The sequence below is a fragment of the Anas acuta genome, chromosome 8, assembly GCF_963932015.1.
Source record: "Anas acuta chromosome 8, bAnaAcu1.1, whole genome shotgun sequence".
Lineage (NCBI taxonomy): Eukaryota > Metazoa > Chordata > Aves > Anseriformes > Anatidae > Anas > Anas acuta.
Window position 1 is genome coordinate 15,444,648 of NC_088986.1, and position 19,414 is coordinate 15,464,061.

Here is a 19,414-nt window from a genome sequence, read left to right on the forward strand (position 1 = left end):
AAATACACTGGCATGCCAAATATTTTATAAAAGTCAGATAAGTAATCATGAAAAACAAGATAACCACTGCACAGAAAAGACAGACATGAAAAAAAGAAACAAACACGGACAAATGATTGTTTAGGTTCCCCAATAACAAGCTTGGGATACAGATAACTGGCAACGTGTTCATCCTTAGTTTCACTTGTATATAAATAATATAAATTGCTTATATATATGTATATAAATTATATAAATCACCCAGGCTTCCTCGTGCTCCTGTGTTCTGCAGATTCTGCATCTTCTCACCTGAAAGCCTAGGTAAAACCCTTTGAATATCATCCTGCCCACCCCCAGACAACACTGCTGAAAGCTGGCAGGCATACCAGAGAAAATCAAAAGGTCATGCATGGTGACTGAAATGAAATGGCCAATTTGCAGGCTTTGAAAAGCAAAGCCAGCACGTTTTTCATAAAATAAATGTGTATATTTATAAAATAAACCCTTTGAGGTTTTATTAACAACAAATAAATTACTTTATTAAGGCAAAACTGTATTTTTTAAAAACCTAAAGTTTTAGGGAGGTGACATATCTTTTACCTTGGAAAGAACATCACTGGCAGAGAAGAGAGTGCTGATTATAGGCTTTAGGAAATACTAAGCCAATTACCTTCATTTAGCCAAAATACGGACTTCTTTGCACAGTTCTGGAAAAAGAAATCTTATTCTGAGGAAGAACAGCAACAAAAAAGATTTTCCTTTCCAATTAATCATAGTAATCTTCAGAGACTTTTTTTTTTTTTTTTAAACTGGACAAAATTCAAGTGATACAATCTTTCACTTTAGAGGACAGTTTCAGTGTTCTGGACTCAGTAAGATCCCACTGCATTTACTCACAAAAAATCTGCTAGAGCCACACTAATATCTCCTATTAATTAAATGAAAATTAATTCTAAGAAAACAGTGGGAATTTTAAATTGGAAAAACTAAGTCTTGTATTAATATATGTCTAGCTGAATCCTGGAACCTTGCTGACTGCCCCAAAACCATAAGAACTGGGAAACATCTGGTTTTGGAGCTAGCCCTTGCAACAAATGTGGATTCTCCTGTAAACAAATTATACATTTTTTTTTTTTTTTTCCCAGGCTGGCAATTATGGCCAATGAAAGTCTCAGGGAAATTGGGCATCAGCTTGGGCAGTAAGACCAGATGCCTTGACTCTCTGAAGTGCTGAGCACTGGCTATTGTCACTGGGCTCCGCCTGCCAGAAAGTTCAGTTGGCACCCACAGCACAAATAATGACTTATACAACACAGAAGACACTTCAAGAGCAGTACTGGTAGCATTTCCCCAAAGTTACTGTCATAAACGTGATAGCTGTTTAAAGAAAGCTCAGTCGTAGGCAGGGACAGTGCAGAGAGGCAGCCCTGCTGCAGCCCACACGTGCACCTCTAAACAGCAACGCAAGTCTTGCTCTGTACGAGGAGATACTACAACAGAGCAAGACTCTGAATATTGTTCAATGCAATATTCATCCTACCTGCAGTGCAGGTAGGGAACGTGTGTATGCCCATCCTGAATAATGTTATGCAGACACAAACCACATACGGGTTGTGCTTCCATTCCCACATAATTTAGGTCTGTTACTGTCCCAGGAAACAAGTCGTGGTCATAAAGACAAACTCTAACATCATATTTTTAGCTAAGGGTATTCACTATTCACCCTGATTGCATAAACACTCACTAGCATCCTTATGCTTTTCTTCAGTTAAAAGTTCCTCGTAGCGTTTAAGAGTAAAAACTTCGCAGCAAGCTCTTCACCTGGCATTCTCGTCAGGAGAGATCCAAAAACACACCTCAGACAGCACAGGGAGTTCCCACCCTGCCACAGCTGGAATAACACTTTCTGATCTTTCCTCTCAAATTGTAAATTGAGATATATGCTTTGTTTAGAAAATTATCCTCTGGCTACAAAAGGAAATATACCACATTTTTCATTAAGTAAAAATAGTTTTAACTAGCATACGATCTTTTGTGGTAAGAAGTTCTTCTCAACGCCTATTTCAGACACTCTACATTTCCATAAAAAAAAATAATAATCAAATCCACCTTTTTCCTCGCAGAAACATGAATGCATACTTATTGCTATCTCTTGTCTTTGCTGCTGATTTACTGAATGAGGACAGCAGGAATGTTTTTCCTTACTCAATTCCTTTCTTGATATATCTTTTTTAATAGAGTCTGCTTTCTTTGCAAAAAAAATGCTTTGTGATTACACTAATTCATGAATAATTACCTCTCTTCATCTAAAAACAAAAAAATGAAGCAAAACTAATGGAGGAGAAACTTTTTGCTACACAGTAGGAAAACACATTCTGTTCTTACAATCAAGCTCTCAGCAAACCCTAGAAATAGCAAAATAATTTGAACTATAGAGCCAAGAGTGAATAATGCATTCCTCAGGCTTTCTAAAACAAAGTCAACTGTTGTTGACTTTGAAGTCTCTGGTTAACAATAATTAACAGTTAATTGAACAATTGAACAAATACTTGAGTCTTCTTGCAATCCTTCATCCTTAAGATGTCTTTTTTTTTTTTTCCTCCAAGACCATTTTCTCTACAGAAAGCCTTTATACCTGTGCACAAGGACTAACAAACCAGCTTGCTGAATGCATCTGCAAAACATTACCACTTAGAAAATATGCAGTGGGAAATGTCTTAATGACCTTATTCTACAAAGGGTAGTCCTACAAAAGGCATCCCATTGATTTGTGCCTTGATCTTCCATCCTGTTAAAGGATATTTTAACTTTTTGTGAAGCAACAGTCATAGAACTATAGTTAAACACTTCTCAAAGCATTACTTTGCTATATAGATGCAACACATTTCAAGGAAACATTATTGCCCCTCCCAGGTGATTGATTAAAGCATTAGCAAGGACCCTCCTTGACCACAGCATCTTTCTTACTCCTTAACCCACAGTGGCTCAGACTTCTCAAGTTACGCAACCTCTCAGCTGAGAGCAGACAGCACACCACACACCAGTCTTCCTGGAAATGTTATTGCAACTAATTGTGAGAAGCTATTACACCCCATACACTTCTTCAACTTGTTTAAGCAACAGCAAACTTCAAGTCAGCATGACTTTTAATAGTAGCTAGGAAGCAATTTATGAATACGGTAGAGAGGCATCTCTCAGGCATCCACTTAAGCTCCTGAAGACAACTTCTTCAAGTGAGTCAGTCTCTCTTAAACCAAGGAATTAGTCATTTGTTTGAATAGTTTCTCCTCCAACTGCTGCCAACAGTAGTAATTAAACAAACTTGAAGCAATTAAAAGTGTTAACGTTTTTGTACTTGACATTTTAACTACCAACAAAAAATTACTACTTTGGTAAACATTACAGATGCAGACTTTAAATCCACTGCTTTAATAGCATCAGCTTGCACAAAACAGATGAAGCTTCTCTAAGAAAGATGCTAGGAGTTATCATCCTTATGAATTGTGAGCATTTAATTGATCTAATTGAGGGGAGAAGCTCTAGTTGTGACTTCATCGTGAAAAAAATAAGAGTAGATCCCACACTTCCAGTAATTTTCACTACCTTTTGAAAGGTCCTCAATGAGTCCTCACTGAGCCTGCAGATTTCCTAGGATATTCAATCCAGCCTTTCTATGGATGCATGTGCAGTTCTTCCAGCCTGTCAAATGGCTGTTGGTATGTTTTTGTTTTTTAAATTTATTTAAAGAAAGAGCTCAGCACATGAAAACTGAGGACAATTCTCTCAACTGTGGTCTTTGCATACTCAAACCAGTAGAAAAATAGCCAGTCTCCGAAACTCATCACTCCTAGTAATGAATACAGGTTATTACTGTAATGCTTGATGCATTCTCTAGTTGTACTGTAACAACACCCTAATACCCTCATCTGACTGCCTAACCAATCAGTCCCCCATCATCTGTTTGTACTTTGATTTCTGTCATATTGCACTAATAATGTGATGTTGCACTAAATGTCACCCCATCAGTTTTGGGCCATCTAGAATTCAGATTCTGTCACTCAAAATTCTTCTACCTACATCTAGCATGCTCTCTCTACCTTTTTTAAGCATTAATTTTTGAGCAATCAGGATTCTACCAAACATGAACATCCACCTATTTTTTTCCTCTTGCTTCATTTGAATTCCATTAGAAGTGATGCACAAAACACACTTCTCTTCCCCAATGCCCTAGAGCAGGCAGTCACTTGTGTAGGATTAACCTCCTTTCAGTACAGCTGTTGAAGGCTTTCTCTGCAAAGAATGCTACAGCAACCAAAGCAATGTCATTAACATCAGAGGAATATACATGGCTTTGGGTTACAGATTAAAGCTTCTCAAGATTGCTGTGAAGAATATAGGAAAAATGTATCAGCTTCAGGTGAAGTAAAAGAAATGTTTAAATAATTAGGGTAATTTTTTTATTTTTTTTTCTAGTAAGAAAAATAAAACAGTAGCTTAACTTTTTAACTGAATTAGCAGATTTCCCAGCCTGGGCAGGGAACTGTGAGTGTTACCTGCAGAGCTAAGATATGTGAAGGTAATTAACTGCCCAGTACATCTCCTGGTGCTAGGGAGAGCTGCAGCAAGCAATTTTGTTCAACTGATAAATATACTGAGTGAAATCTCAGATGACACTATTCTTACTGCTTTTTTATTTAGCACCACATTTAGGATGTCTAAACTTCTGCCCTCTTCGAGGGTTCTCAGCCTCACACCTCTTGTCTGTAACAAGAGGAACTCGTCCAAGGCTCAATTCTTCCCCTAACACAGGGACTGCATTTCCAGTTCCTCCTGGCAGTATCTCCAGACTACTTGTCCTTACCAACCAGATAGCCTAAGAAACACTGCATTTTGTCTCCTATCACTTCTCCTGCCAGGAGTGTCTTCATAACCCAGAAAGCTTTTCCAACAAAGAAAAATAATTCCTAGCTCGTTTCTCAGGGTTAGTCAAATCCTGTGCAGCTAGGCAGGCTGATGCAGTTATCTGCCAGCAAGTAACTGAAATTGGCTCTTCAGCTCTTACTAACCCTTCCTTTTAGCCATGTGGAACTATATATCATGCAACACGATATATACATAATATAAACAGCCTTAGCACTGTGCAATTAAGAGTATCAGTTGGAAAGTTAAACAGTTAAAACACACATTTTTTTATCTCTCTTTTTTTAACCTTCATACATTGCCAATACCACGTGCAATACAAAAAGGAGTGGCTCAGCAGATGAATGGAGCAACTTTCCCTCTAAACTAGTGGTTCAGGAGACCACACTGTTTCACTTTAATTTTGCTTCATAGTTTTTGGGGGGATTTTGGTCATTGCAATTGCTAGGATTTTAATCAGTCATAGTACTTTTGAAGAATTAGATGCCCTTTTCCATATGTTATCCATAAACGAAAGCCTGAATTCTGGAGCCCTGCTTTGTAGTGATGGGTGAATTCCACAGCTGTGGGATCATGGAACACAAGGGGCCTAATTATACAAGGCAAGAATCAGTTCTGGTAGATGATTAAAAGCTAACATGAAGCTGAGGAGTTTAAGAACCACAAAAGCTAGTTCTTGCCTGTCAACTCTAATAGAACGAACATTATTTTTGCGTTGAAATCTTGAAAGAAGGTTCAAACCAACCACAACATAATGAAAGAAAAAGAAACGGGGTTTCATGCCTCATCAGAACTTCTTTCTTCCCCTGCAAGGGAACTCTGCAAGTTCCTCACTGTTGCTTTTTTATGATCTTCACTGATAAGACTCTGTGGGTACCTATGTATTAAAGGGTTAGAGCCATGCAGATAAAACCTGGATTATCGCTGTCTTCTCTCCATGGATGTACTAGGCTGAGAAAGGAAACCAAAAGCACCTCTGCAAGTCTAACGACAGTGACAGGCGCTGTGCCACACAAGCTGCACCAAGCACATTACAGAAATCTTCTGTGGAAAAGCCATACAGAGGGCTTTTCTCACTTTCACAACACAATGCTTCAGCTTTGCTCAGTGGCTGCTGCTGGCCCTTTCAGCTGAGCTTGTGCCCACAGAGGTCTAGACCTAGCTCCTGGCTCTGCAACAGATCACTTTTAAGACCTTGGGCACATTAAATGCTGATCCAGCAAAACATTTCAGCAGAAACACACAATATTCACTGCAACAGACTATGCCAAATGCAAGGTCTGCTGTCACTAACTTGTAGACGAGAAACTTCTGCATCCCATCTGTAAGAGAGACATTGATAGATTGACATCACATTCAGAAGAAATTAAGCAAGAGCACCCCTCAACTAGCATGAATTACTTGTTAATGCATTTCTCAATTGTGTAACAACCTCTCTTGGAATCAGGATTCTGGTTAGAGTAAAAATTGATTTTTTAAATAAGTTGTCAGCTGCTGACTACACAAAATATTTTTCAGTGCTGAAAATATACTTGCAATAAGTTTATGGGCACATTAAAGTGTATATTAAGGGCTGTTTGACATTTACCAAATTGCTTTCCAGTAATATTCACATAAACACACAGAAGAAAAGAGCAAGTAGAACTACCTTCCCCATGTTATAGTTTAAAAAAATTTAAACAAAGACTTCTGCAGTAACTACTATATTTCCCAGACTAAACATAAACTGCTGTTAAACTTGCCTGTAGCATCATATACATTGTTCCCACTTTTATGTATTAAAAAATACATGGCTTTCACGCACACAGAAGAAAGGACAAATTAGTACTATTAAAAGCACTACTGTGCATTCAAATCATTTCAGAGGTGGCTTACCCACTAATTGAAGAAAGGCCCCAGAGTAATGTAAGAGTTTAAACATTATTTTGCACCCAGCTTTCATGATCCTGCAACTGTGGGTTGGGAATGGTTTTACTGATCTAGATTCTGCAACTGGTCTGCTTCTGCCATTACAAATGCTGATAGGATTGCTCAACTGAGAAAACCATGTCATTATTCCAAGCAGCTTGACTGTTCTTTTCATGGATCAGTGTCTGTCTGTGTACAGTATGAATTTATCCTATAATTTTATTAAGTGAGCTGTATCCATAGTTGGCAGTTACAAACATCTGGCTGCATTCCAAATTTTAAAAAAGCCTGGCTTGCCTATCACTTCACCAGAAGAGAATGCCTATGTAATCTGCCAGTCAATAAAAATATACAACACTTAGGGCAAAATTACATGTGAGACACACTTACTGCAGACAAACATTTGTACAGTACAGTTGGGAGAAATAGCAGTCACAGCATGGCATGCTCTGCAAAACTTATTTTAAAGCCTCTTTAAAAGGTATGTTGCTTCATTACAATAAAGAGTGTAGTAAAGTTAACTTACAGGAGGTCCAGTTTCCCCCTTTGAACCTCTGATACTTCCCATTTCAAATATTTTGTCACGATCTTCATAGCCATAAGCATAATTATCAACATCAATTTCATAATTGTTTTCCGTGTGATAAGACTTATTAGGGGAAGAAGGTCCATTTGATGCTAGACTGAGTTGATTATCCAGAGATAGGTCAGCAGTCAAACTGTACAGGGTTGTGTTGAAGACTTGCTGCTTTTTGGTTGGTTCACCTACATGCTGTCGTTCTTTGTCCATTCCATCGCTTTTAATTTTACTCTGTTTTACAGGAGAGATCAGAGAAGGCTCACTTTGTCTGTCTGCGTCTTCTATGGCATTATGTGAAGTATCTTGATATGAACCCATGGGTTTTTCAGTAATGCCTCTTCTTATGCTTGGTTCCTGCTGATGAAGGGGCAGACTGACCTCCTCCTGGAGTTCTGTTTGTGGCCACGCTTCCAGCACAGGTTTGGCCTCTGCTGAGACATTTCGTGATTCCAAGTAATCTGGTAGAGAGTGAATCTGAGCAACATTAGTAACAGGAATGTTTGATGCTCCTTTCCTTCTGTAAGCAGGTACATCTTCTGACTGTTTTTTCTCACCCATATTTTTCTTTAAAAAAACATCCAGCCCATCTGACACATGTGGAGCTCCTAACTGAGATCGATACGTTTCAGCCTGGCGACACTGCTGTTTCACATATTTACAATAGTTTGCAGAGGCTTCTGCAGAAGGAATAATATCTAGCTGGCATATAACTCCTTCAAAGCTGACAGAGTGAGAGTTCATCCTTCCCAGGGTAAATAAACCATCCAAAACAAACATCTCCACTTCAAAATGTATTTCCTTGCTATAGTACTTCTTTCCACACTCAGCAAATATTGAGACAGTCTTATCTCTAATGTCAATGGCAAACGAATGCCATTGTTCATTATGAACACTGTATTCAAAGTATACGGACTGCTTCCCTCCAGTGAACACCACTACTTTTCTCGGTAGCAACTGGACACCAAACTGCAGCCTGTTCTTGTTCCTAATACTGAAAAGAAAAGCATTATTTACTCTGTAAGAGTACAACCCAACCAATATGGTGAAACGATGCCCTAGATTTGCTGGTATGACTTGAGCGATGGGGGACTCAATATGTGCATCACCAGTCAGTACAGCTCCTGCTACAGTCAGACGAACCCCCTGAGGTAATGGCGATGCTGAGGGCACTGTTGTCTCTGAAGGCTGTTGAATAGTGCTCACGAGGCCTAGCTGATGAAGAACATCTACTGCTGTAAAAAGAAATAAAAGCAAGTTGTTGATTTTGTTTGCAAGCTCAAATTCAGATCCATGTAAACAAATGTACCCACAGCATCTTAACAAATCTGTGCTTCCTAAAGCATAAATACTGCATGCAGCAAGGCCTCCAAATCCCTGAAGTAATGTACAACAAACTTCCATATAAATCAGACAAATACAATTAAAGCCAGCTTTCCTGATGAACAAAATGTAACTAAAAGAAAACACTCATGTAATGCCCACTGGAGAGTAATTCACTTATGAAACTGAAAAATCCCCAGTGCTGTCCCACACCAGCTGTCTGAGGCAATTCAGAATGGTTCTCTCCATTCCGACTTTGAGTAAAAAATTAAAGCCACTTTCCTCCAAAAGGAGAAATAAATGGTCAAGGATGAGTGAATTCATTTGCTATTGCCTAAATTAGATACAGACACACTGGAGCTGGTGTGCCTAGACACCTTCTTCCATCAGGATGAATATGAAGACCCTATTTTAAAAATGACTAGCATTATTTAACAGTCGCACTGATGTTATAAGCCTAACTGGGAAGAGACTGGCACTACCCACAGTGTTTAGCTGAGAATGTTTTTTTATTTTTTTTTATTTTTTTTTTACTGCATAATTTGTTCTTATATTAAGTAAACAAAGCTACCAAATGGCATAACAAAAACTGGGAGTAATCAACAGAAGCTAAGGATGCACTGCTATCATAAGAGAAAAGAGCAACCGAAACAAACAGATGTTCAATATTTTAGTGGAAAAAAGGTTTCCTTTCCCAGCCTTCCCTTCTTCTGTTTATTGAATGTATTCATTGCAAACTTTAAGGACAGACAGATGTTGGCTTAGTTTCAGTAGTAAATTATGAAAAGAGCCTGAGACTTCCTTGAGAGTGGTTTATAAGTTGGAACCAAAAGCATCAACCTGAACGCACTGTGCATCTTGAAAATTAATTACACACCTTGTAGTGTTTCTAGCCATGTTAGAGATGTGCAGGCGTGCCAAGATTATCCTGGCAGGCAGCCAGCCCAGCCAGAGGTACAGGGAAAGCATATCTTTGCAGAAAGTCACGCGTACACCAATTTCTCAAAATGTTCTGCCTCAGAGCAATTAATTTACTAGGCTATATTTTAATCTGTCGTACTGATAACAGAGGTCAGGTTATAGAAGAGCTTCGAAGCAGAATACTTCTGCTAATGAACCACCACACTTTCCCAGGACCCCAGTCCTGCTTGGTCTGAACATAGTTACACAGGAGAAAGCTCTGCATATGTTACCCTTGTGAAAGCTAAGGAGAAACACGGGCCTGAGCTCTGGGCAACACAGAGGTCTTACACAGGCAAATAATTCGCTGAGGTTCAGAGAGACAACTCCAGCACTTCTGTGCGCTGGCTGAACCAGCTGACTGCGTGCATGAGAATACACTGTACCACGAAAGCCAGTCAAATCTAAGGTTGTACCTAAACATCACACTTCTAGCCTGAGATATTCAGCAGGTATTTGTAAATATTTGAAATTAAATAGTCCTATTTAAAAATAGCAATGCATCTAGGATCTCTGTCCAAAACATTATAAATTGCAGAATAAAGCATCCAGCCTCTCATGACAGAAAACAATCAATTTTAAAGTGATATTAGAGGATCACTCCTAAACCTTAAACTACGAATTTTGACAGTTCCAATCTGAAAGCAGCACATCATTTGCAAGTTATTTTAAAAAAGAAAAAGCATCCAGAGCACAATGAGAAATAAAACATTCTCCACATCCTGCAAACAGATCCTTGCTAACAATGACAGGTCTTGAGAAGGCTCAATGCTGAGAAATGCTGTGTGAAAAATAACAGCAAAAGATTAAGTGTCGGATAATTATTCCTTGCTGACTTGCTGCCTGTTAACCCACCGTCAAGCCAAAAGGTTGTTCCAGACTTTTTTGGCCAGTCATTTCACTTCTGGTCCAACTTTTTTTTAAGCTTTCAGAAGCTCTTGGCAGTACATAGGGTTTTGGGAGCAGGCAACCCTCTTAACTCTTCCTCCCAGCTTGACAACCGCAACTTTCTTTACCTATCAGTAGTCAGTTTTCTTTGTTTACCCATGTCTGCACAACATCTGTCTTTGCTTACTGTTCACTGAATGCATTAGTCCCCCAAACTGCAATGGCTCAGCTTCTTGAAAGAAAAGCTGTTTGGGGTTTTTGGTGTGAAGTGCTTTCCTCCCATCTCCTTGGATTACTTTTAAAATTCATAACATAATCAGATCATAAAGGGTGGAAAAACATATCATGAACTTCAGCGAAAAATCTTCTGACCCTCTTGTGGCACAAAATAATGCCAAAGATATAGGTGGGGTGGTGGTGGTATCAGACTGTTATTTGGTAGTAGTGTTCTGCATCACTATTCTGTTCAGTCTCTGATGTTCGTTTTCCACATTCCTTCATACTTAAGACTTCTCTGAAGGTGGGATATTTGGGGTGCTCTCTTCCTTTCAACAATCCCAGTACACACATTACTCACTTTCCTTTTACTGGTAAGGGAACAGCAAGGATCATTCTTCAGTCAGCCCCACCAGAACAGAGGATGATTACTCATCAGGTGATTAGTCATCCCCCATTTCTAGGTGATGCTGCATCTGGAGTTGGGTAAGTTAGGACACCTGGTTGCAGCAGATACTCTCCCAGACACCAAGGTTGAGTACTGGCACAGAAAAAACAACCCGACACATGGATTCTGTGTGTCCTTAAGACAAACTCAAAGTACTATTCCTAAAGGCCGAGGCTGTATATCTACACATATTTCACTGAACACAATTTATAGCACCCTACTGAAATGAGTAAGGAAGAGCTTGTCAGGTAAAGCATGCACAAGCTGTCTTGAGAAAATGGCTTCAATCACTCACATTCCTGATGATTTTCAAATCTATGGTTCAACTACAAGACTTCCTAAAGAAAGGTTTTTGGCAGGTGCACTTACTCAGTTACCAGAAGTGTGGCTCTTGAAAAGTAAGTCCTTTATACAGGGATTCAGAGGGAAAATGGGGCTTCTGCACTCATCCCCACCAGTAGGAAAGCAAATCCTACAGAGCTAGAAGGTGCTGGAGCATCTCCAGGGCTAGTGGCCCAGCAGCCTTCACAGCCCTCTCCTAACACTTTTCCAACAAACCAATTCTCAGGCTGCAGAACATGAGAAGCAAAAGAAATTGCTTATTTCTTTGCAGAGGAGACTGGGCTGGAGAAGTGAAGACAACTCAAACCACGTCTACAGACCTGTCTCTCTGGCATCCCTCCCCAGCTCCACTGGGAAGATGCAAACAGCCTCCCTGCCCCAGCTTCTCCCCTCCTGTCCCCGCAGGCCTGGACCACTGCAGGCCACACACATCTGCGGCTGCTGCCCTTGTCAGGCAAGCTGACTTTTTTTTTCCCCCTCCTCTGATGCAGAACTTGGCTCAGTGACTAGAAAATCTGGGAAAATCCCATCATCACAAAAGCACATGTCCCCCATTTAGCTGAATGTGAAAAAAACAGCAAACAATCTTACCAGGCAAACAATGAACAGCTGATGGAAGATAAAAAGTACAAAGAGAAAGGGGAAGCCACCCACCTCCCCAAAAAGAGTAACCATGACAAAAAAAAAGCTCTCATTATATAATGAGAATGAAAAAGGCATTGGTGAGTGTAATGGTGGGAGGCTGCAGAGATATCCCACAGGGCTCTAGCAAAACCTTATCAGGAACATGCCCTGACTTCACCATGTGACCCGGCTGTTTGTATTCAGCTGAGCATTTGCAGTTACCATACACATCATCGGCAAAGGACAAGCTACTTCTTGCTTCGTCTGTGTGTTGAAGGAATATGGTAGAGAACTGACATTGCCACTCTCCGTTCAAATAAGAGAGTAAATAGCACGTCAGCCTTCACCATGCTGGGACGCTAACATTCCCACAACAGTCCCTAGTACAGGCTGCTCATCTGGTGCAGCTGGCAGATCAAAAAAGAAACAAAAAATAAGACAACCCTATTTCCTCACTAACATCTGCATCTGAATGCAAAACCAAATGAATACACAATTTCACTTTTTGCTTTAATGATTCTAGCCTAGACTAAGCCCTTATTATATGCAGTGGTTTGCTTGTTTGCCCTCAGTAGTGCAAAGGTAACTCAGTCATTGCTTGCCACCCCCAAGGACACCCACTTGCAGTGAAGACACAATCAAAGCCTTTTCTCTGTACAAGACTTCTCTTTTACGAATAGTCTGCTTAAATATGTAAGCAATTTCATGGACAGAAAGTCTGAGTAATTTTCAAAAGGTCATCTTTTCCAAACTGATTACTTTAAACTTTTGCTCTCATCATACTGCTGCTGATATTTAAGTCATCATAAGGAACTGAACCTAGGGTCACTAGTAGACATTTACTCTCTTGATCTAGTAACCGTCTAAGCTTCCTGGTATAAGAAAGTGTTCTCACCTTGTTTTGGTGCTTGCGCAACACTCGCAGCTATACATATTGCAATACAAAGGAGGAAGGGCTTCCTAAAAAGGGAAGAAAGAAAAGAACATGTGAGAAAATATGTAAAGTTTTAGGAAAACGTGCAAAGGTTCTTACTCCAAGGAATTAGAAACTTGATTCGACATCCAAAACCCATGTTGGGATACTACTGATTTCAGCAAGTCCTGGATCAAAACCTTCAAGCTTGCCCTCACATCCTACAACTTTCCACTGATGCTGAGAATGCGTTTCGCACAGATATCAAGGACCATGGATGCTCTCATATATAGCACATACATTTCACAATGGCTTTTATTAATAACATAACTGCATCTGTTTTATATTTTCTTGTGGCAGCCCTCAAATATGAATGCTGCTACGTAGTAAATTTCTTCCTGGAAAAAAAAGTTACCGTAAAGAAATTAAAAAAAACCACACAAGTGACAAGTTAATGCCTACTACATACTTTTGTCCCAGTGTACCTATAATGTCTCATCACCATATCACATCGTGTACCATAAATTAAAGTGTTGTGTCACTTTTCTTCCTGTATGATAAAGTTTTATCATATTACAAACAAGATACGCTCTTCAAAGTAAAAAATCCCATCACATTTTGACTTAAAACTTCATGATCTGATAGAATATTAATAACACTCTGGTCTTGCTGATGGTAAAAACAAAACAAAACAAACAAAAAAAAACAAGGAAGATCAATACAGATGATGAACTTGAGGTTCACATTAAACAGAGATACCATTAATGCTGAATCTGTGGGTTGGAAATAGTCTGTTTTCCAATTAATTCACAAATTAGCCAGATTAGCACCTAATCATAATCTTCTTACCAGTGACTAAATCCTATAATAACTGAGAAACCTTTTCTGTTAATGTTAGATATCCAGGCACATACACAATTTTACGTAACAATAATAGCGACGTATACCAATTTAGCAGTGGGAAGAAATATTTCTACAAAGTGATGCTGAGCAGTCACCTCATGCTCAACCCTCAGCTCAACCCTCTTGCTCAGTAACATATGTTTAATATCAAGAAAAATCAATGAATGAGATCCACAGAAAGGGTTTGCTGGACCACACCAGAGTGCTTAAGCACCTGGAGTAAACAGAAAGCATTTGAAAGTAATAAAACTGCAACTAAACACCTGTAACTTAGTACGAATTAATCTTGCCAGTTAGTCAGGTTTGCATGTCAAGAAAGTGCAGGAAGAAATCCTCATGCCTTTGTAGAGGAGTGTACAGTTCAAACAGTAATGGCAGACAAGTTTCTTCCCCCAAGTGTTCGCTGCCAGGTTACCTTCAGCACAGAGGATAATGTATACATAAGCCAGGAAGTAATGCTTCAATGAAAATAAATCGTGCTATGATTTACCTCTATAAAGCAGTATTTAGTGAAAGTCTTAATATTTCTTTCAAGTGTTTGCAATTCAAACATTCCAGAAATCACAGAGCAAAAATCTGTTATCATCGTTTCCTCAGAGAAATAGAGTCAAAGCTCATTGACCTAGGAGAGGCTGGGTTTGAGTACTTACCCTTTTCCACTCAGGCAGCTTTACCGTGAGGCTGTCAGAGCCAAGTCTCTCCTGGTGCACCCCCTGCGCTCCAGCCCAAGCAGCAGGCGGCTCTCAGCCACTGCCCCCCGCCCAGCTGCCCTTGCTGGCACTCGCCTGCCACCAACTGAGTGTTCCCCTGCCTGCTACAAGGAGAAACACCTGCAGCAAGTGCCGGAAGAAGAAAGGAAGCATTACAGGCCCAACCAGTTACCACCTTACAGGTGCTCCGGTTCAAGAGACAATCGGAAGAAGCATGCTCTCCATCACCACCCACTCTCCAGGTTGTGTAGATTATTTGGCAATAACCATCACTGCTCTGGTTCTGATCACAGAAAGGGTGGGGGGGAAAGCCTATGCCTCACAAATCCCTATGTGCTTGTTAGGGCACACTTTAAAGTTAACCACTGCAGTCCCTAGCTATTCTTCTCTTCAGTCCTTCTCCTGCTAGTTACAAAACTTCTACTGCACCAGTTCTGCTGCTTCTGCAAAAGAGTTAATATTGCCTGTTATCCAGACAACAGGTCAGTTACTGGGCTCACACTTCATTTTTTTTTCAACTCTGAAGACCAGAATTCAAGTTCTGGTGTAATTTCATGAGTAAACAGTTTCTGTGTCACAGTGTTTCATCTTGCATCTAGTAAGAAGGTCAATGAAAAAAAGCCTTGGAGGTGGACAGTAGACAGCTGTGTTAGCAAGGAAGTCCAAGTATTGCACCGTATCAGCCATAACTTTTTTTTTCTTTGAAATTTTCTTCTGTTTTCCTATCTTTCATGGACACAAAATGGATTTCCAATTAAAAATAACATGAAACATTTTAATTAACTGAAATCCAAAGTCAGGGCACTCAGAGAACCCTACCCAAAGTGAAAAGATCACTCGTTAACATTACAACAACCTCTTCCACAAAGTCAGCCAGGGACAAGCTGAGTGTCAGGTATCTTCCCCTGTCACCTCCCAGCAAATGTTATAGGAAGGCAAGAAATTCTGAAATGCTCCCAGGGCTGTAAATTACACAGATGTAATTGGATATACAGAAACATTAAGTGAGAAGTAAAGACAAATGTCTGGCTTACACAGTGCACTCCAGCTAATGTTAAGAACAGATGAGCAATCAGCTAAGAGTAAAAACAGGGACCACAGACAACACCATAGGTCTGGAGGTCCCTAATGCATGGGAAAAGTTATTCTTCCTTCTACCTTTTTCCACAACAAGTACACATTTTTGTAAATGAAACCACGTGCAAACTAAATTGAAGTTGTACAATGCAGCCTCCTCCATGGCCAAAGACGGAAGATGAAAAAAGGAAATTCTATCTTTTGAAGAGAACCTGTTCGTTCAAAACCTCCCTTCTTGGTCAAGATCACTACTGCTGGCATTAGAAGCAGAAAAGCAGCCAGTTGTCAGCCCCTATCCTCACACACAGAGACCAGGTTCCCTGCTGCATAACACATACGCAGCTGAACCTGTCTTCTGCCATAGCTGCAGGAATGAACTAAGCAGTGTGCAAGGCACAGAAGCTCAGCCTCAGTCCACGTGCCTTAGCTCTCGGGGAGACTTGCCCTGTTGGGACATGACAACAGAAAAATACAGAAGTGCATGGCAGGAAGATCAATCTCTCTGACTGACTCAAATGTTGATCATTATTCCCCCTTTTAACAACACACAATGAGCCTGAAGCTGTTCCGTATTGGAACAGCAATGCCCCTTCGCAACGTCCTGTCCTAGAGTCCAATTATCTTTTGAGCTTCCTCCCCTTCTCCTACCTTTGCATCCTCTCTCCTGTTTTATATGGAAGCACAAGCTGATGGAAACTACATAATTGCTTGCAGGAAGGAACTACCAAATGTGGTTGAGCTATTCCACCACTTAAAATAGAGCTTATCTTTCTGTTTATCTTTAAGATCTTGTGGCTGTTTGTCTCTTCCTATGTGTGGACAGTGACTATGTTTGTTTTTTTTCCATTCAGGATGACAGACAGCTGAGGAAACTGATAAGCTTCAAAGCAAGTCGTGGCAAGCAACAATGCAAAATTCCACATTTGAAGATTATTCAGCAGCATACAGAGCTTGGGTTTGGTCAGTGCATGGCAGCGTAGCATAACGGCATCCTCTTCGTTCCCTGACAGTTTCTTAAACCTCAGATTTGAAGGAAGGAAGACCACTAGATGGCTGTTAAAGAAGGCTAGAAAACCTGATCCCAGTGTAACCAGCACAGACACAGTACATACTAAACCTGAGGGCTGCATTCAACCCTGCATTCTTCAGTGAACCCACACGCACTGCTGCTTTAGGTCTCCTCTGAAGACAATAGCCCAGTTTGTGTCCATCACAGAAGTTGAAAGAGTATCATGTACATCTTTGAGTGCATGCTGCGTATGTGGACTTCCTCCCAGCAGCTGTCCCCATAACACCCTTCCCCTAAAAACCACCTGGGCAAACACAGACTGTGCACCCCCTCATTCCACTCAAACCAAGAGCCCGCCCCCTTGGAAATCTTACGCAAGTGTTTAAACACCGGGAAGACCCAGCACACAGTAGTATATCAGGATATTTGGATTATCCTCTCCAGATGGCCCTGCTGTTGGCAGTCTACAACTCCAGTCAGCACAATGCCGTCTCTGTCGGCTCCAGTGGTGCTTAGGCTGGTGTTGCAGTTGTCTTCTATCTCCTGATGGTGCATCCCTCCACATGGCTTCGCACTGGCAGAGTTGTTTATACTTGGACCTACCTGAGCATCTAAGTATCCATAAATATAACTTTTTAAGTCAAATCTCACAGCAAGTGCAGTCATGGCTCCCTCACTGATGGGCACTAGTGTCATTTCCTTCCTTTCTTCCAGTTTTTTCTCATCCTGAAAGTACTGTATCTGTTTTTCACACTGCTCTCCTCAAGCCAGGCAGCCCTAGCACATCCCTGTGCCTCCCACACAGACTTCTTAGAGTTTCCTACGAGCCTTGTCTCCACACCAAGTAAGAGGAACAATGAGTCGCCAAGCTCCTGCCCACCACAGCCTCTCTGACCTCTCAAAAGCAGAAGGCAAATAAGGCACTCAAGTAAAACCCCGAGGGTTTTCTGGGGAATGACGATAGAACCTTCTGGACAGAGTCACGCCATGCCTCCCAATGACCCCAAGCAGTTAAAGACCACCTATTTCAATATCTGAGAAGACAGACATCTTCCTTTGCCACTATCATGAGACAAGGTGGCAGGGATGGTGCTGCTCCTGGGTTCTGAGGCCCGCAGCCGGTGTGGCTGGCAGGGACATGGCAGCCTCCACAGCCTGGTGCATGGTGAGCGTTGCACACTTTTCACTCACCATGCACCTGGTAACCAGCAAGAGTGAGACTCCTGAAAACCTTGCAGCAGGCTCACAACTTTATAGAAGGGAAGAAGCAAGAGATGGAAGATAAGGCAAGAGGAATAGGATCAAAAAATGCATTGCTCTTCCTTCCTGAGGAGCAGTGGCCTAAGATGAGTCCTACAACAGGGCTGTGGTGGGAGGAAAGAAACTCCCTGCCCGGTTGCCCCATTGCTCTCGGGACAGCATGTGGCTTATGACGACAACCTAGCACGTCCAGAACAACCAACTGTGTTAGCATTTCTAAAAGCAGAAAAATTAATGAGAAAATAGGATTTTAGAACTGTTATTATGAGCGTGTACTTTATCCCTTATATTAGCTCTTGTCTGGACAGAGGACAGTAAGTTTCCCTCTGTATCAAGGCATAAGTATGCAACTTAGATTCCCAGTCGTGTGAAACATGCTTGTCTTTCTAGGACTGTCTCTGTGTATTTTGTAGATCACTCTTCAAAGATCCTACAGCTCACTGCTTGCAAGAGACAAGGGGAATACAAGGTTGCTCATGTTTTAAAATGAAATATTCTGTCAGCAAACTGTGTCAGACTCAGGCATCATGCAGCTTTAGGAGTTTTATGTATTTAACCTGCAGAGACAATCCTATTGAGGTAGCAGGTCTGACCTAATGGCGTTTCCACAAAAACGTGGTTTAAGTTGAAAGGGACTGACTGGCTTGAGAAACGCTAAAGAAACCTGATCCTCTGGCAAAAAAATAAATAAATAAATCTGGTTTCTTAACACAGGCAAGCACCTGGGTTGCTTTCTCTCAAGAGATTCAGGTAAATAAGATAAACTGTCCATGTAGCTTCAGAACATATATTATATCTACTACAATTCTATCTCAGCGATACAGATTTTGTACTCGGGTAAACTGCATCTGTGTTACTTTACAGTAATTCATTTTTTTTCCATCAGCAATACCCCCTCACAAATATGAAAAAAACACCACTGTTTTTAACTTGTGCTCAGAAGTTCCGCAGACACAGCCACTCAGACCACCTTCGGGCAGCCACGTAGCTGCTGATCACTGCTCAGGCAGACCCAGGTAACATGCCAGCAGCACAATCCTCACTACAACATGAGACAAATCCTTCCCCTTCCCACCCAGACCTTGCAGTAAACCTCGTTCTAGCCACTACCTGAATAAAATAAGCACTTTACAAAGAAGACACATACTGTTACCATAATGTCATTTCAACCATCAAAAGTTCATGATCATCTTGCTTAGTCTGCATTTAGGCAAACCACGGAGGAGAGACGAGCTCTACCTTCACACCGCAATCGACTGTACTCAAGAAACACGTAAGCCTCTTGCAGAAGCACGTAAATGCAGGGCACCTCACCTGGTGATACACGTTACAGAGGGAGCAGCCTCAGCTGTTAAGC

General features: G+C 40.8%; 1 protein-coding gene across 6 annotated transcripts in view; it reads right to left on the reverse strand.

The window, feature by feature from the left end:
- COL24A1 (collagen type XXIV alpha 1 chain) overlaps window positions 1-19,414 on the reverse strand; it is a 151,121-nt gene that overhangs the window by 113,330 nt on the left and 18,377 nt on the right. For 4 of the 6 annotated variants that reach the window (XR_011098786.1, XM_068690205.1, XM_068690207.1 and 1 more), the window contains exons 2-3: window positions 13,081-13,145; window positions 7,334-8,619 (exon numbers count right to left, since the gene is read on the reverse strand). Coding sequence is in view for 5 of the 6 variants with exons in the window: in XM_068690205.1 (XP_068546306.1) it covers window positions 7,334-8,619; window positions 13,081-13,145 (1,351 nt within the window). In the remaining variant the exon portion in view is untranslated. The remainder of the gene's footprint in view (window positions 1-7,333; window positions 8,620-13,080; window positions 13,146-19,414) is intronic. The other 2 variants (XM_068690206.1, XM_068690208.1) reach the window with 1 other exon arrangement.